We start from the raw sequence: 17,976 nt of genomic DNA on the forward strand, positions 1-17,976 counted from the left end.
CAAATGAGATAATTAAGAATTAATTACTGGAACAATGATGAGTTGTTAAGAATTAATTACTGGGATGCTGAGTTTGACCTTTTGCTCAGGAACAGCTGCCTGAGCAAAAGGTCAAACTCATCATCCCCAGGCTTTTTTTCAGGGGATCTTTTTAAGTCACAGAATTCCAGCCTGGCCCAAGAGAATTTATTAAGGTTAGGGAAGAAACTCCTGGTCCTCAAATTGAACATCCCAACAAAAATCTCCTGTGCCCTGAATCACGGGGGTGGAACGTTCCTTAATTCAGGGCACCAGTAAAAGGAATGAGGGATTTGTATTTACAAGCTGTGGGTCTGCTGAATATAAAAGTGGATGCTGAGAGATGAAAGAAACAATGAGAGAAACCATAAATTCCGTAGGAATTCCAGTGATTGACACAAGGAAAAGACAAATGTGGGGGTATTCATTAGAATGGGGTCTGTATTAGGTGATTTGAGAAATCTGAACCTCTCAAGTACCTCAGCCAGTGGGGAACGAGAAATTAGGGTTAAAAGGAGGCTGCATCCTCCAAAAATTTGAGAGACTCCATGGCCTCTCCCTTTATTCCAATAAAGTTCTGGGAGTGCTGTCTGCTTTTTGGGCTTAACGCTCAGGTGTTTGGGGATGGAGCCTGGTGTTTGTGGAGGGATTCTCCTGGCAGCAGGGGCTGTGCTGGAGCTCACCTTGGCCCAGCCTGGCTCCCGCGATGGCCTCCTTGGCGCTGCCGAAGCCCAGCTCCCGGCACACCACGCTGGCCGACACCAGGTTCCAGTTGTCGTCGCACACCGTGCCCCACTCGCCGTTCCTCAGCACCTCCACGCGGCCTTCCCCCGTGCCGGCTCCTCCCTTCAGCCTCACCAGGGGCTGCTGCAAGACACACACGCGGCAGCGGTGAGCAACTTTGGGTTTGGTCTTGGTTAGAGATACAGAATTCACAGAATCACAGAATAACGGGGTGGGAAGATCACAGAGTCCAACCCCAACAGTGTCTTTGTTATAGATACAGAATTCACAAAATCACAGAGTCATTGGGTGGGAAGATCATCGAGTCCAACCCCAAAAATGTCTTTGTTATAGATACAGAATTCACGGAATCACAGGATCACTGAGTGGGAAGATCACAGAGTCCAACCCCAACAGTGTCTTTGTTATAGATACAGAATTCACGGAATCACAGAGTCATTGGGTGGGAAGATCACAGAGTCCAACCCCAACAGTGTCTTTGTTATAGATACAGAATTCACAGAATTCACAGAATTCTCAGAATCATAGAATTCTCAGAATCACAGAATCACTGGGTGGGAAGATCATCGAGTCCAACTCCAAAAATATCTTTGTTATAGATACAGAATTCACGGAATCACAGAGTCATTGGGTGGGAAGATCACAGAGTCCAACCCCAACAGTGTCTTTGTTATAGATACAGAATTCACAAAATCACAGAGTCATTGGGTGGGAAGATCATCGAGTCCAACCCCAAAAATGTCTTTGTTATAGATACAGAATTCACAGAATTCACAGAATTCTCAGAATCACAGAATCAGAATTCTCAGAATCACAGAATCACTGGGTGGGAAGATCATCGAGTCCAACCCCAAAAATGTCTCTGTTATAGATACAGAATTCACAGAATCACAGAATCACTGGGTGGGAAGATCACAGAGTCCAACCCCAAAAATGTCTTGGTTATAGATACAGAATTCACAGAATCACAGAATCACTGGGTGGGAAGATCACAGAGTCCAACCCCAAAAATGTCTTGGTTATAGATACAGAATTCACAAAATCACAGAGTCATTGGGTGGGAAGATCACAGAGTCCAACCCCAACAATGTCTTGGCTATAGATACAGAATTCACAGAATCACAGAATCATTGGGTGGGAAGATCACAGAGTCCAAGCCCAAAAATGTCTTTGTTATAGATACAGAATTCATGGAATCACAGAGTCATTGGGTGGGAAGATCATCGAGTCCAACCCCAAAAATGTCTTTGTTATAGATACAGAATTCACGGAATCACAGAATCACTGGGTGGGAAGATCATCGAGTCCAACCCCAAAAATGTCTTGGTTATAGATACAGAATTCACGGAATCACAGAATCATTGGGTGGGAAGATCACAGAGTCCAACCCCAACAGTGTCTTTGTTATAGATACAGAATTCACAGAATTCACAGAATTCACAGAATTCACAGAATTCTCAGAATCATAGAATTCTCAGAATCACAGAATCACTGGGTGGGAGGATCACCGAGTCCAACTCCAAAAATGTCTTGGTTATAGATACAGAATTCACAAAATCACAGAATCACTGGGTGGGAAGATCACAGAGTCCAACCCCAAAAATGTCTTTGTTATAGATATAGAATTCACAGAATTCACAGAATTCACAGAATTCACAGAATTCTCAGAATCACAGAATCACTGGGTGGGAAGATCACAGAGTCCAACCCCAACAGTGTCTTTGTTATAGATACAGAATTCACAAAATCACAGAATCACTGGGTGGGAAGATCACAGAGTCCAACCCCAAAAATGTCTTTGTTATAGATACAGAATTCACAGAATCACAGAATCATTGGGTGGGAAGATCACAGAGTCCAAGCCCAAAAATGTCTTTGTTATAGATACAGAATTCATGGAATCACAGAGTCATTGGGTGGGAAGATCATCGAGTCCAACCCCAAAAATGTCTTGGTTATAGATACAGAATTCACAGAATCACAGAATCATTGGGTGGGAAGATCACAGAGTCCAACCCCAACAATGTCTTGGTTATAGATACAGAATTCACGGAATTCACAGAGTCATTGGGTGGGAAGATCATCGAGTCCAACCCCAAAAATGTCTTGGTTATAGATACAGAATTCACAGAATCACAGAATAATGGGGTGGGAAGATCACAGAGTCCAACCCCAAAAATGTCTTTGTTATAGATACAGAATTCACAGAATCACAGAATCACTGGGTGGGAAGATCACAGAGTCCAACCCAAACAATGCCTACCAGCTGAGTGGCAGCTCCAGTTCCACTCATTTCTGGGTTTATAATATTTCATTTTTATCTGTTAATCACCCACTCCTCTCTCCAGTGCCAAGCAGGGAGCTGCCAATCCCTGCTGGACCTGAGAGCTGGTGAGAGCAAAGCTTTAGGTTTGGGAGCACCAAAAATCCTTCTTTTTTCCTGGAGCTTTTTCTCCAGGCTGGGGTCACACCAAGGACACGCACGGCCTAAACAAAGGCTTAAGGAATTACTTGGCAGCGCGTGCAGCTCGGGAGATTAACAATGATTTACAAAACCTTTCACCTCCCAGGCCGAAATCCTGCAAGCTCTGGAGCAGGGAAGAGCCCGAGATCCAGGCAGGGATTGCATTATTCCCACCAATAATTATTCCCAGTATTGGCACTTGGGGAAGAGCCCAGAGACCATCCCCCCAAAAATCACCGAGGAAAAGCCAAATAAATCCTAATTTTCACAATTTCACAAATCCACAAAATTCTCCAGTGAGAAACCTCCGAGATTCCCCCTCTATCCCAAGGCTGCAGCAGGAAAATTTCCCTTGGCTCCCACCTAGCCCGTGTTTGCTGCTTGTTAAGCTGTCCTCTCCTAGTCCCTGACACTGGCAATGACCAATTCCAGCCTTGTTTTCCAACATTTTTGCATTTCCTGGGACTTTTATGCCCTGCTCAGCGCTCTCCTCCTCACTAGGCTAAACAAACCCAGCTTTCCAAGCTCCCTGTGTTTTCCCAGCCTCCCCGCAGGGCATTTCCTCACGGAGGACATGGAGGTAGAGGAAATGCCAGCTGATTTCCACAGGGTAATTCCAACAGAATTCCAGAGCCTGTGGAACAGCAGAGCCGGGCGCGAGTTCAGCTGGCTCAGACTGAGCAGCTCCAGCAGGAACGTGACCCAGGGATTTCCTCACTCCTCTCTCCCAGCTCTGCCAGCTGCCCTGGGAGCTGCTCTCCCACCCTTTGGAGGCGGGAGACGGAGGAAAAAAACTGGAATTTGGGAGGGTGGGAGCTCAGCGGGTCGTGCAGGGAGGTGGGAATTGCAGAGGGGACGCTGTGGGAGTTGGTGGTGAACGTTACACCTCCAGGGGTTTCCTGCTCTAATTGGCAGCTGGATTGGGAAGAAATTCCTCACTGTGAGGGTGGTGAGGGGCTGGATGGAATTCTCAGGGAAGCTGTGGCTGCCCAGGACCTGGAAATGTCCCAGGCCAGGATGGACGGGGCTTGGAGCAACCTGGGATTGTGGAAGTTGTCCCTTCGCATGGCAGGGGTGGAATGGGGTGGACTTTGAGGTCCCTTCCAACCCAAACCATCCCAAAATTCTGTTTTTACTGCCCTAACTCTGGGAATCTGCTAGGCAGGAGGGACAGGACACAGGGAATGGCTCCCCACCGCCAGAGGGAAGGGTAAAATGGGATATTGGGAAGGAATTCTTCCCTGCAACACTGGTGAGGTCCCGGGATAGAATTCCCAGAGCAGCTGCGGCTGCCCTGGATCCCTGGCGGTGCCCAGGGCCAGGCTGGAACAAGCCCAGCAGAAGGTGCCCTGCCCATGTCTGGGGGTGGGATCAGATGGTTTTTAAGGCTTTTCCAACCCGTTTTGGGGCTGCTGCCTGCTCACCTCCTGCCTGAAGGCCTTTCGGAAGCCGCTGTGGCTGCTGGGGGCGAAGGCGCGGCCGGGCACGCAGCTGACGACCGCGGGCATCCCGTTGGCACAGCTGCTGTTCTTCGCCGTGCCCGTCAGGTGGTTGCCCAGCTTGCAGCTGGAAATGTGCGCCTCGTTCCCACTGCAGTCCATGGAGTAAGCCCAGTAGTGCTGCTTCCTTCTGCTGGCAAACATCCTGAAAGGAGTGGAGGAGGAGGGGAGAAGTGAGGGATCCGTAAACAAATTGATTTTGCTGGATTTTCGGGAGGGAAAACGCCCTGGGATGAAGTGAGGATTGGACAGGGTTATTTGGAGGCTGATCTGCTCATCCACACCATGACCCTGTTGGAGTGTCACTTAAAAACATGGGATCATTCAGGCTGGAAAAGACCTCCAAGGCAATCAAGTCCAACCACTTTCAAATAAATAAATCCCTGCAAGAACTAAAAAGTGTAGGAATCAAAGGTGCAGCAAATGAGACATTCCCAGGAGCGCAGATCCCATCCCAGGCAGGGACAGGGATCAGCTAATTCCAAACAAAGAGGATTTGTGCAGATAACTGGGCTGGAGAGCCCCCAAGAAAACCTTCCCCTTTTGCTGACCAGCAGCTATCAGCTGGGATTGGGAAAAATCCAAAGCCTCTCTGAGTCTGTGTTAACAACCTGAGAGCAATTTCCGAGAGCACGAGCAACTCCCCCGCTGCCTTGTTCACAGCAGAGCAGCCTGGCAGCAGCTCCTGCTTCTCGCTCCCAAACTTCCTGGAGCTGCTCCAGGCACTCCTGAGCAGGAAGAGGCACGTGTGATAAACTGGGAAAGGGAAGGGATCCAGCTCCATCCTAACTGGGAAAATGGAAATATGGGTCAGGTCAGCCTCACAAAGGAGTTAAAGGCAGGGAAGGCTCCGGGGAGCCCACGCCCTGCTGGGATCTCCACGTGGCTCTGTGGGATCCCGGCGCTGTTCCTCATTCCAGGAATCTCCGCCACGCAGAGCTGGGATCAGGGATTAGCTGTGATAAATGGCACAGCGAGGTGGGTGGAATCTGGGGGGAAAAAGCAGCTTTGCTGCAGCACAGAGAGCCTGGGGAGAGGGGCTAAGAGCCTTTCTGAGGGGGCTTTTGGTGACCCCACTGAGCACGTCCAGGCTTTGCCAGGTTTTTCCTTTAGGATTTAGATTCGGCAGGGTCACAGATGTTTGAGGGGACACTTTTCTCCCCTGTGCTCACTGAGCTCTGCTGCCCAGCTCAGCATTTCTGCAGCTCTCCTGGCTCCCAGGCTCTCACTAATGCTTCACTAATGATGTCCCTGGGCTGAGGCTGGGGATGGATCCAGCCAGGCTGGAGAGGGAGCAGCGACTGCATCCCATGATGCTGGAAAAGGATGGAGCAGGGCCGAGATCCATCCCAGGGAACAGCAGCAGGACCCTGCCTGCCCTGTGGGGAAAAGTGGCTGTCAGAACCCACCTCTGGCACAGCAGAGCTCTCAGGGACTCCCTGAATCGAGAAAAAAGGGGTGGGAAAATAGGAATAGAGTTAAAAATTTTTAAATTTTAAAATTCTTAAAACTCAGGGAGGATGCAGTACAAAGCTGCCACTTCCCAGCCGTGCTCAGGACAGAAGGGAGGACCTGAGGGAGCATTTTCATCCTTCACAGACAGGTCCAGAGAGCTCCATGAACTCCAGAGCAGACAAGAACCAGCCTGACTTAGGGAAGCAGGGATGAGGATGCCTTAGAATAGCAAGCAATGACCTCATCCTGGAAAATTCATGAGGCATCAACATCTGGATGGAATTAAGAGCCCTCGGGAGGCTGGGGAGAAATAAAGCCCCACCTCGTGTCCCCAGACTGAATCTATGTAAAAAAAGCAGAATTCAGCTGATCTTTGCAGCCAGAAACTCGGGGCTCTGCTGATGTTTTGTTTTTAACACAAAAGGGTCCAGCTGGGATCAGTGGGAGCCCAGGGTGATGCTGCTCAGGTCAGAGGTGGGAATGAACATTCCTGCTGGGAGAGTTCGGCCAGTTCCAGGGCAAGCTGGAATTCAAACTCCTACTGGTGAGGAGAGAGGGATTTTCATCCCAGAAAAGCTTGAAACAAAGCACGAGTGGAGCTCTGTGGGAAGGGTTGGTTAAGGAGCACTCAGGGTATTCCACGATTCCACGATTTGGGCAGCAGAGAACAAATCATTGCACACAAACCCCAGGAAAATTCACCTAAATCCCACTGAGCAGAGGCTGGGGAGCTCCCGGGGGCTGTGAGCAGAGCTTTCAACCCTTGGGAAATTCCTAAAGTTGGCAAGGTGCTGCCTGCAGCCTCGGGGAGGAGGGAGGGAAGCCAGGCCTGCCAAAGCCCTTCCAATCCCAGTTTTTCCAGGGAAAAAACAAACCAGGAGGGTTCCCACTACAAATACTGAAGCGATGAGCTGCCCAGCACCTCTGAGTGGGTTGGTAACGGGGTGAGCACACTGGCTCAATGGGGAGTAGCTGTTTGATCCTGGAGCCAAGCCTTTGCCAAGTCACAAAGACTTCAAAAAGGCATCAGGCCCATCTCTCTGATCCCAAATTTCTCCTCTCTCCATCAGCAAAATGCATTAAATCCTGCCAGAGCAGGAACTGGGAGGAGGAGGAGGAGTTACAGCAATTCCTGTATAAAAGCCACTGTGAGGAATGAGCAAGACCAGGGACTCAACTTTAGATTTGTTCCACTTCCGACCATAAATCGCGCCGTCAGCTCCAGAGTTACAGTCAGGAATAAACCCCTGGCAGCGGGACAAGGGTGAACTCACTTGTTTTCTTTTGAGCAAGATCCATCTGCAAATCATTTCACCTCCCAGCATCGTGCAGGGGCAGAGCTGGGCAGGCGGGCTGGGGCTGGGGGCAGTGGGATGGGGGGATGTGGGAAGGGGCAGCCTTGGCCAGCAGAAACCTGATCCCAGCTGTGGAGGAGGAGTGGGGCAGGATCTGCTCCAGGGAGAAGGGGATTCTCAAATTAAAGGGAGCAATGAGGAGAAAGGACTTTTCTGCAGCTTCACATTCACAGGGAGAGGGGGTTTGGCTCCAGGATGAGCTTTTCCCTCTTCAAAACAAACCATGTGGGACGAGCATCCCCTGGCCCAGGTGAGGAGGTGTCACTGGTCATCATCCCAGTGCCTTGACCACAAATCCAAGGTCATTCCCAGCCCAGAACTGGGAGCTTTCCCAGCAAAACCAGCTGAACACGATGCATCCGCCCATAACACAGAGAGGGAAGTGGCCCAAGGGAGAATTCAGCTTTTAAACTCTGCTGACAAACAAAACCGTGCAGCTGCCAAAGCTTTACAAGCCTCTCCCCTCCAATAAAATGCCATCCCCATTTTTTTTTTCCAACCCGGGATAATGCTCAGCGGGTTTTCCAAAATATTTGTGGGTGCTGGAGCCCAGCAAGGCCGAAAACAAGGAAAGGGAGGGAGGTCCTGGGGCGCTGAGGCTCTCCAGCAGCAGAGATCCCCTGGGCTGGGATTTGGGAGCACTTCATATTCCTAATTCCAGCTCAGTTCAGTGGGATTTTCAGCAGTGCTGAGCTGCTGCTGAACAACCTTCCGTCAGTCTTTCCATTTCCATGTGTCCCAGGGACAGAACAACTCCTGAGCACCCTTTTATTTAAGGCAGATGGCTCCAGATGCTCTGGTTAATGCTTTTCTTGGAAAGGCCACAAGTGGAAGCAGGAAAAATCTACTTTGTCTGTCTGGAGGTGATTTATTCCCTGCTCCTGCAGGGGGTGGGAATCTCAGGGATGGGTTTGAGGGAAATGTGCTGCACTGGTGGAAGCAAACCATCCTGAAACTGGTGTCCAGGGCAACGAATGCCCTGCTTATCTCCCTGGGAATCCTGCAGGCTGAATTCCAGTGGGTCCTTCATTCCCCATTTTCTCTGTGTGGCTTTGGGCTATTCCGAGCCAAGGACCTCTCCAGCAGATCAGGATCTTGCTAATGAAAGAAACGAAACGTGGCCAGGCTGTTCCAGAGGGAATGTTCCGAAATAGCAATTCCACAGGCCAGGAGGAGCAGGCAGGAAAACCACGGCTCCTGCCTGGGGCTCCCCTGGAGCAGCCGCTGCTTTCCCAGCCCCAGGTCATGGAGCAGCAAAGGAACCAGACAGAATTTCATTTAAACTCTTTTACATCTGCTTTAGAGTGTTTTTCCTAAGGAACAGTGTGGGAAGAGCCCAGTCTGGGGTGAGGGCTTGGTGACAAAAAGCAAACAGAAGCAATGACAACAAAAAAAGTCCAGAGCTCCTGGCTCCCAAGGAACAGGAAACGCAGCCTAAACCTTTCTGCTTGCAGCTCTGGAAAACACAATGTTCTCCCTATAAATCACTGCTTTCTTCCTTCATTTTAAAGCAATCTGCAAATCTAGGGAGGAAAAGCAGCACTGAGATTACGGGGAACCCTTTTCCCAGCACCTTTTCTGGGATGCACAGACAGGAATTGCACTCGGGGTGGGAAGGAGGAACCTGGGCACAAGAAAGCACAAAAAGGCTCATTTTATTCCAAGGTGACTTCTTTGGAGCTTCCAGCACATCCAGAACTGATCCCACCTCTGGATTTCTGCATGGGGATGGGGTGAGCAGTTGGAGACTTTACATTATGGAATGACAGGACACAGGGAATGGCTTCAAACTGACAGAGGGCAGGGAGAGCTGGGATGGAATTCCCAGAGGAGCTGTGGCAGCCCCTGGATCCCTGGAAGTGTCCAAGGCCACCTTGGAGCAAACTGGTCTCGTGGAAGGTGTCTCTGCCATGGCAGGGGTGGCACTGGATGGGCTGTAAATCCCTTCCAACCCAAAACCATTCCACAGTTTTCTCATAGCTGATGGATTTCCTGGGACCACCACACAGAGCCCATCCCTGCTGGAGGAAATGTCCATCCTCAAGCAGGTATTACAAAAGACAAGTATTTTTTGGGCCAATTGTCCCAATCTCCCATTCCAGGCCCTGTCAAACACTGATACTCATCAAGGTCTGCGTCCCATGGATGAGGATCAAAGACCAGGAAGGGCTGGACATTCCAAACACTCACACAAATTAAAATTCCATCTGGGGGAACAAAGCAGTTGGAGCTTTTCCTCCCCCAGGGTCCCCAGTGCCACCTGCCAATCTGTGTTGGGAACAAGGCCCCGAGTGTTCCAAGGAACGTTTGTGGCTCCCACCAGTGGGAATCCAGGGAATCCCTCTGGCTGCCCTGGGACCCTGGCAGGGTCAGGAACCCCCTGGACAGAGCCCCCAGAGACACTGGCTGTGATCTCTGTCCATGGAAAAGAGTTTTCAATCTCACAGGATCAATTAGCAGCTCTGAGGGTTTGATATCAGTAATAATTAAGTGTGGCACAGGTGCAAAAGTAAAATTTTAGGATTCTGGATGAGGGGTCCAAAGGGGACAAGATGGAGGAAATTGGGTGTGCCTTGTCCTTTTTCTCCTTCTTCATGCCCTCCATGTCTCACTGTGGTGTTGGCATTTTTCTGTTGGTTCAGGCTGGGCACACACTGTCCAACGGAGGTGACAGATATTGGCACGTTATTGTCAATCCAGCCCAGGGAGTTTCTGGTATTGAATGTTTGTCACATCCCACTGAGGGCAGAGCCCCACACGCTGCCCTGCAGGACAGAGCTGGGCAGGGCAGCAGAACATGTGAGAGATCAACAGAATAAACAACCTGGAAACCAGCACAGACCAATTCTGGCTTCTGCTTTGGCAGGGGGCTGACAGACAGAGACTTGTACAATCTCAGAATCATCAATACCACAGATTCCAACACCCACCAAACCCTGCCCTTACTTGTAGACGTTGGTGTTGTATTTCCTCTCGCTCGGGAAGCCGAACATCCCGCAGACCACCCGGGAGTTCTTCATGGTCCAGTGCTTGTCACAGATCTGTTTCCAGGTGCCCTCATCCTTCACCTCCACGTAGCCCTCGGTGACAGGGACCCGCTTGCGGTAGGTGGCCAGGATGGCGCGGATCCGGATGTCCTCCACCTGGATGTTCATGTTCTGTGGGTGGGAAATCAATGGGAATGATGCTGGATTGTAGGGGAATGGATTTTGGAAATTCCAGGTGGGGTCACAGGATCACAGCCCAACTGTGGGCAGCTTCTGTGGGTGGGAAATAAATGGGAATGATGCTGTATTGTAGGGAATTGGGTTTAGGAAATTCCAGGTGGGGTCACAGCCCAACTGTAGGCAGCTTCCATGGGTGGAAAATAAACGGGAATGATGCTGGATTGTAGGGAATGGGTTTTGGAAATTCCAGGTGGGGTCACAGCCCAGCTGCAGTCCGGCAGAAAGGATGAGGTGTTGAGGGAGGGAGCGGGCAGAGAAGCAGAGGAAGGACAGGAAAACAGGGATTCAAACTTCCAGAGGGCAGGGTTAGATGGGATATTTGGGATAAATTCTTCCCTGTGAGGGGTTGGGATGGAATTCCCAGAGGAGCTGTGGCTGCCCCATCCCTGGAAGTGTCCAAGGCCAGGTTGGAGCAACCTGGGACAGTGGGAGGTGTCCCTGCCAATTGCAGGCGTGGAATGAGCTGATTTTAATCCCTTCCAACCCAAACCTTTCTGGGATTTTACGAAACAAACCCTTCCACCTTGTGTAAATCCATCCTCTGGAAGAAGATTCTTTTTCTCATTAAAGAAAAAGCTCTAATTCATTTTGTGAGTAGCCACATAACAACTCTGCTTTGTCACTTCAGTTCCAAGTGCTATTTTCACCTTCATTTAGCCCCTGTTCCTGTGGAAATAAAGCAAGCTCAGCTTTGTTAGGGCCAAATTTACTCACAGAATCATTCCGGGCGCAGGGAGCTGGAAGCCCTGGCACGGAAGGACTTTGGGGTTTTTCATCCAAAGCCATGATTTCATGTGGAATCTGGGATTCCAAGGTGCTGACAGCAGCGCTTCTCCGGCTCCTCCTCCACAACCTGGGATAGCAAGTGAGTCATGGAAAACGGATGGATTTCACATGTGGCACCTACGTGAGGACACCGAGAAGTCCTCAAAGACTTCGGGGGCTAATTTTGGCTGGAGGGGGCAAATCCAGGCTGGAAAAGATCCCTGAGGTCCAAAATCAGCCCTGCAGGGGCAAATCCTGGCTGGAAAAGATCCCCCCGAGGGCACAAATCAGCCCTGCAGAGCCTCAGGGACAAATCCTGGCTGGAAAAGAAGCAAATCCAGGCTGGAAAATATCCCCGAGGGCAAAATGAAGACCTGAAGGGGCAAATCCTGTCTGGAAATGATCCCTGAGGGAAAAAATCAGGCCTGCAGTGCCTCAGGGATAAATCCTGGCTAGAGGGGGCAAATCTTGGCTGGAGAAGATCCCTGAGGGCAAAAAACAAAACTGCAAGAACCAGAGAGGCAAATCCTGGCTGGAAAATATCCCTGAGGGCAAAAATGAGACCTACAGAGCCACAGAAACAAATCCTGGCTGGAATATACCTGTGAGGGCACAAACCAGCCCGGCAGGACCCCAGGGGCGAATCCTAGATAGAAAATAAGAAAATCCAGGCTGGAAAAATATCCCTGAGGGCAAAAATCAGCCCTGCAGGGGCAAATCCTGGCTGGAAAATGTCCCTGAGGGCAGAAATCAGACTTCCAGAGCCTCAGGGATAAATATTGGATGGAAAAGGTCCATCAGGGCAAAAATCAGACCTGCAGAGCCACAGAAACAAACCCTGGCTCGAAAATACCTGTGAGGGCAAAATCCAGACCTGCAGGACCCCATGGGCAAACTCTGGCTGGAAAATATCCATGAGGGCAAAAAAATCAGACCTGCAGAGCCTCAGGGATAAATCCTGGCTAGAAAAGAAACAAATCCTGGCTGGAAAATACCTGTGAGGGCAAAAATCAGACCTGCAGGGGCAAGTCCTGGCTGGAAAAAATACCTGAGGGAAAAAATCAGACCTGCAGAGCCCCAGAAACAAATCCTGGCCCGAAAATATCTGTGAGGGCAAAATCCAGACCTGCAGGACCCCATGGGCAAACTCTGGTTGGAAAATATCCCTGAGGGCAAAAATGAGAGCCTTAGGGGCAAATCCTGGCTAGAGGGGGCAAATCTTGGCTGGAGAAGATCCCTGAGGGCAAAATTAAGACCTGCAGGGGCAAATCCAGGCTGGAAAAGATCCTAAAGGGCACAAACCAGCCCTGCAGGGCCCCAGGGGCAAATCCTAGCTAGAATAGAAGCAAATCCAGGCTGTAAAATATCCCTGAAGGCAAAAATCAGCCCTGCAGGGGAAAATCCAGGCTGGAAAAGATCCTAAAGGGCACAAATCAGCCCTGCAGAGCCTCAGGGACAAATCCTGGCTGGAAAAGTCCTCTGTGGCAAGCGGTTACAAAAGAGCTTCTGAAAAATGGATAAATTCCCTTCCAGGAGCCCTGTCCTTGTCAAATATGTGCAAACCCACGTGGTCCCGCTCGGGGTTACATCAGAACTGAGGAATCCTCGGATTCAGCCGCTCGGAAAAGAAAAAACTGCCCAGAAAAAAGAAAAGCTGCCCGGAGCTTGGAAGGGCCACGGGCCTCTGGCCAGGGCGAGATGGGAGCAGGACCTGCCCAGTCCTGCAGGTTCTGTGGCTCATCCATTCCCCAGCTGCTTTCACTGGTGCTGACACACCAAGCAGAGCCAAGGGAAGGGCAGGGAAAGGCTGCTGGGGCAGGAAATGGGGCAGGGAGTGGGGCAGGCAATGGGGTTGGCATCTCCTCCTCAGCTCTGCCCACACCACTGTGGACAACTCACTTAAAGCTTCCCCCCCTCCTTTTCCTTGTTCCCCTCCTGCCTTTCTGTCTTTTATTTGTCTACATTTGCCACCCAGTTTTGCAAATCACCGATTCCCGCTCTCCCCCCTCAGCTGCAGGAATTAAATTCTCCAAAATTTGAGCTGGAGCATCCCTCAACCCCTGGAAAACAGGATTTATCTGATGCTGCTACTCACATAGGCGTCACAGGCTGGGCTCCAGTTTTGAAAGCTCTCGTAGCCCTCAAGAATTAAAAATAACCCCTGTGATACCCAAATTTGTTATATCTGAGGCAATTTCAGGTGTTCCAGGGGTCTGATGTAAGAGGGGATTTGAAACCTCTCCAGTGGAGCCTGAGAAATCCATTTGCAGCACGAAATTTCTCCTGAGCTTGGCAGTTTCTCCTAAAACCTTGCAGAGTTTTTGAGTACGTGCTGTCAGGAAGGTATCGGAGCCTCAGGGCATTCCAGGCCTCCCCAGGCTGCTTTCCAAACCCTGCAGCTCGCTTTTCCCTGGTGCAATTTAGGAAACGTTTCCAGCTTTTGCCTCGATGGAGAAATTGTGTTTACTCAGGGCTGTCAGAGGGAACTTTGTTCCCCTGCTTCTCCTACCCTGCCTCGTTTTCTTCACCAGGAAAAAAAGTAATAGAAGCCTTAAATCCGGTTGGAAACAACTCTGGGTGCTGAAGATGTCCAAGTGTTTTTAATAAAAGCCATTTAAAGAGATTAACCCAAAGGCCAGGGAGCCAGCACTTCAAACTGTGCTGGAAAAGCACCTGGGAAAAGATGGGAAACAGGAGGAAATTCTCACTGGCAGCTGGGAAAGTGGGAGAGGGAGTTTTCCATCTGTGACTGTGGGATTCATCCATCCTGCAGGAAGCCCTGGGCAGGTTTGAGACCCAGAGTTAGGTGAGGATCAGCTCTGCTGCACATTAAAGTGGCAGAAATGGGACATTTTCCTTCCAGACCTGGCATCGGCAATGCGCTAAAGCCCACACAGGGTTTTCAAGAGGGACACCCTCGTCTCTTTTCCTTGGATTTAGGCTGGCTGGAGGCCACAGCTGGTCCTTGGAACGAGTTCACACCCAGGAATGCTGCTCCAGGTGCTGTGTTCTGTGTTTCTGTGAGGAAGCTGCCCCACAGCTCAGCCCCCTTCAGTCGTGGGCCGTTCCGGATGTTGAACATCTGCCTGGTGCTTCCCAGGATCAACATCCCCACGTTCCACCTCTTTGTCAGCATGGAACGTCCCTGTTCTCGCTGCTGGGCCATCCCAGGGAATGTCACCCGGGTGGGAAACCTGGAAAACCCCCAAGGCAAACAGAGGGGTGGAAGGACTCCCTCGGGCTCCATCTTGGAGCTCTTTTCCAGCCTCAAGGATTCCTGGGAGGGAGCAGCAATTCCCAAATTCCTTCTGGGCAGGAATCAGGTTCAGAGAGAGCAAACTGCTTCTTCAAAGGCCCCAAAACCAGGGAATCCTATCCAGTATCCTGAGGATCCCCCCTGCAGCGGGGAACACAACAGAACCCCTAAAGCAGCCACCTTCTCATCAAGAATATTTGGGTTTTTCTCCCCTTATCCAACAGATTTGGGATTTCCCTTTTCTTCCCACTCCTCCAGCCAGGCAGGAGCTCTGTTCCCCAAATCCCAACAAATCCCTGGCAGCTGCCAGAGGCTGAGAACACTGAGCAGGGTAACAGGGAGCCATCCTTCCCTGCTGTGCTCCCGCAGCTTCCAGGTATCTCCACCTCATGGATTTTCCAATCCAGAGGGTGGATTTTCAGTGCTCCAAAGCCCTGGATGGATCTGGGAATGCCTTGCTGGGATTTATGGCATCACAGCATCAGGCAGAGAAAGAAAAGAGCGAAGCTGAGAAGGAGAAAAGTCACAATGATGCAAAAAATAATAAAAAAACCACCACCTTTTAAAAATGGGAAGCTTGGGAATGCTGGCAGATACTTTGGGATTTGCCTGTTATTTTTGCAATTATTTCTGCAGCTTAACAAATCAAAAGAAGTTGTTCCAGCTGTTTCCAGAAGAGCTCTGAGCAGAGCAGGAGTGGAGTGTCCATGACTCCAGAACTCGAGATCCCTGTATTTCCCATTCCAGCACTTGAGATCCCTGTATTTCCCACTCCAGGCTCAAGATCCCTGCATTTCCCACTCCAGAATTTGAAATCCCTGTATTTCCCACTCCAGAACTCGAGATCTCAGAATTTCTCACTCCAGGACTTCCAAGTCCTGTATTTCCCACTTCCAAGCTGGGCATTTGGACGTTTCTTCCCCCCTAAACTGACTAGGCTGGCTCCTTGTTGTTTTTTTTTTTTTTTTACAGCAGTGAAAAATGAGGTGTAAATGGAATTTCTTGCTCTTGGATTTGGGAAAGCATTCCCAGGTCCAATGTGCCACCTCAGGCTCTGGACAGAGCTCTCCCGTCTCATCCCTCTCCCCTGGAGATGCTGACTCAGACACGAAAACAAATCCCGCACCAACCTGGGATTCTGTTTAGTGCATCCAACCCTTTTGTCATTTTTTTATTTTTTTTTTGGCCTGTGTTTGCCAAGGAGGATAAAAAAATGAGCAAAGCAGCAAAAAAAAAAAAACAAAACAAACAACCAAAAATGAGGCAACATTTCATTCCTGGAGGGAATTCATTTCCTGATAGCTCCAACAGGCCACAGTGACATTTTTAGGGTCTGTCTGAGAGCAAAACCAACCCCAATCCCATCCCCTTTTCTCTCCCAGGGCTGGTTTAGAGAAGGGAATTTTGGAATTTTGTATGGGAGCAAAACCAACCCCAATCCCATCCCCTTTTCTCTCCCAGGGCTGGTTTAGAGAAGGGAATTTTGGAATTTTGTATGGGAGCAAAACCAACCCCAATCCCATCCCCTTTTCCGTCCCAGGGCTGGTTTAGAGCTCTGGAGCTCAGAAAATTTTGTCTGGGAGCAAAACCAACACAAATCACTTCCTCTTTTTATTCCCGGAGCTGGTTTAGAGCAGGGAATTTTGGAAATTTTGTCTGGGAGCAAAACCAACCCCAATCCCAACCCCTTTTCCCTCCCAGGGCTGGTTTAGAGTTGGGAATTTTTGATGAAGCAACTCAAGGGTTTGCTCCGGCTCGGAACAAAGAGCAAAACCTCAGAGAAGAATTTGAGCCGCTGCAGAGCTCGGCTTTGTATTGGAAAATTCAAGAACAAAGGATCAGAATAAGCACGCTGAGGGTTCTCCATGAGAAAAGGCTGCCAGGAGCTTTTTTTCCCAATAATTCTTTGGGATTGGAACGGTTTCCTTTGGCTGCAGAGGTTTTGTTACACCAGGGCTGCTCAGTAATGCAAATCCAGGCAGAAATGGTTTAAACTCCAACAGCAGCTGGGCTGATGGTGAAAACAGATTCCAGAGAAAAACTGGGAGCAAACAACAGCTGATGGATAAAGCAGATTGCTAAAACCCCCTTCGCTGTGCTCCACGGACACGTGGAGAGCAATCCCACAACAAGGAAAACTCTGGGATTGAGAGAAAGCTGAACCCTAAACCATGACTTGTTCTAGGGAGGCAAAGAGGTGATGGAGAAGGATTTGGGAATGGGAAGGGACAGGATGGGGGGAATGGTTTGGAATGGGAAGAGGGCAGGGCTAGGATGGGATATCGGGAAGGAAAGGGCTGGGATGGAATTCCCAGGGAAGCTGTGGCTGCCCCTGCATCCCTGGAAGTCCCCAAGGAGAGGTTGGAGCACCCTGGGATGGTGGGAGGTGTCCCTGGGGTGTTCCCACCCAAACCATTCCAAGATTCCACAATCTCGGCTGGGATTTCCAGCGTCCTACAACACAAATAAGTAAGAAATGAGGGGGGACGTGTGAAGCTCTTCCACGCTGGGCCGTATTTCCCTCTGTGCCAATCCTCCCCTTGCCAGGAGCCACATCAGGGCCCCAGAGCTGCTCCTCTCCAGCGGGGACACAAAAGCCCTGGCAGAGGCTCCGAGCTCCGTTACGAAACCCGGGGAAGAGGGTTTGGTTTTGAGCCCTCACAAAAGGATTCCTGGCTCGGAAAAGTTTTCACATGAGCCTCGACTGCTTTTGTTCCCACCCCGTGAACCAAACGCTTCCCCACGGCTTCGGATCCGACGGCAAAATCCCGCCCGACTTTGGGAATATTCCCCTGCAGCGTTTGCCACGGGCTTTGTGCTGGCAGGTGATGCCCAGGCCGGGTTTTTGGGGCCCTCTCTGTGCCCAAACCCAGCTGTTCCCTTTCCTTTTGAAGGGCCTGGGGATGCTCAGGAATCAATCCCGGGGGAGGATCCTATTCCTAGAAATCCCGGGCTGCAGACGCTGCCCTGCTGCTGAATCACCCTGGAGTTTGGGTTTCTCTCTGCTCTGTCCGTGGATTTTCTCATTTCCATTTTCATTCCTCTCCTGCTTTAAGAGCTCCACGATCCACTCAAATTCCTCTTTCCTTCCCCAAGCCTGACTTATCCCACTGCCCCTTAAATAAAACCTACATAAATAGGTTTTAATAATACAATAATATAATAATAGTGAAATCCTTTTTCACTTTAGAGC

At 50.2% G+C, this 17,976-nt stretch overlaps 1 protein-coding gene across 1 annotated transcript in view; it reads right to left on the reverse strand.

Annotated features, from left to right (window-relative positions):
• The window catches only part of LOXL2 (lysyl oxidase like 2), a 62,529-nt gene that overhangs the window by 20,210 nt on the left and 24,343 nt on the right, over nucleotides 1–17,976 (reverse strand). Inside the window, exons 5-7 of the mRNA XM_077789242.2 lie at nucleotides 10,482–10,693; nucleotides 4,651–4,870; nucleotides 702–885 (exon numbers count right to left, since the gene is read on the reverse strand). Coding sequence (XP_077645368.2) covers nucleotides 702–885; nucleotides 4,651–4,870; nucleotides 10,482–10,693 — 616 coding nt within the window. The remainder of the gene's footprint in view (nucleotides 1–701; nucleotides 886–4,650; nucleotides 4,871–10,481; nucleotides 10,694–17,976) is intronic.

This window comes from Lonchura striata, chromosome 22 (genome assembly GCF_050655825.1).
Source record: "Lonchura striata isolate lonStrDom1 chromosome 22, ASM5065582v1, whole genome shotgun sequence".
Taxonomy (NCBI): domain Eukaryota; kingdom Metazoa; phylum Chordata; class Aves; order Passeriformes; family Estrildidae; genus Lonchura; species Lonchura striata.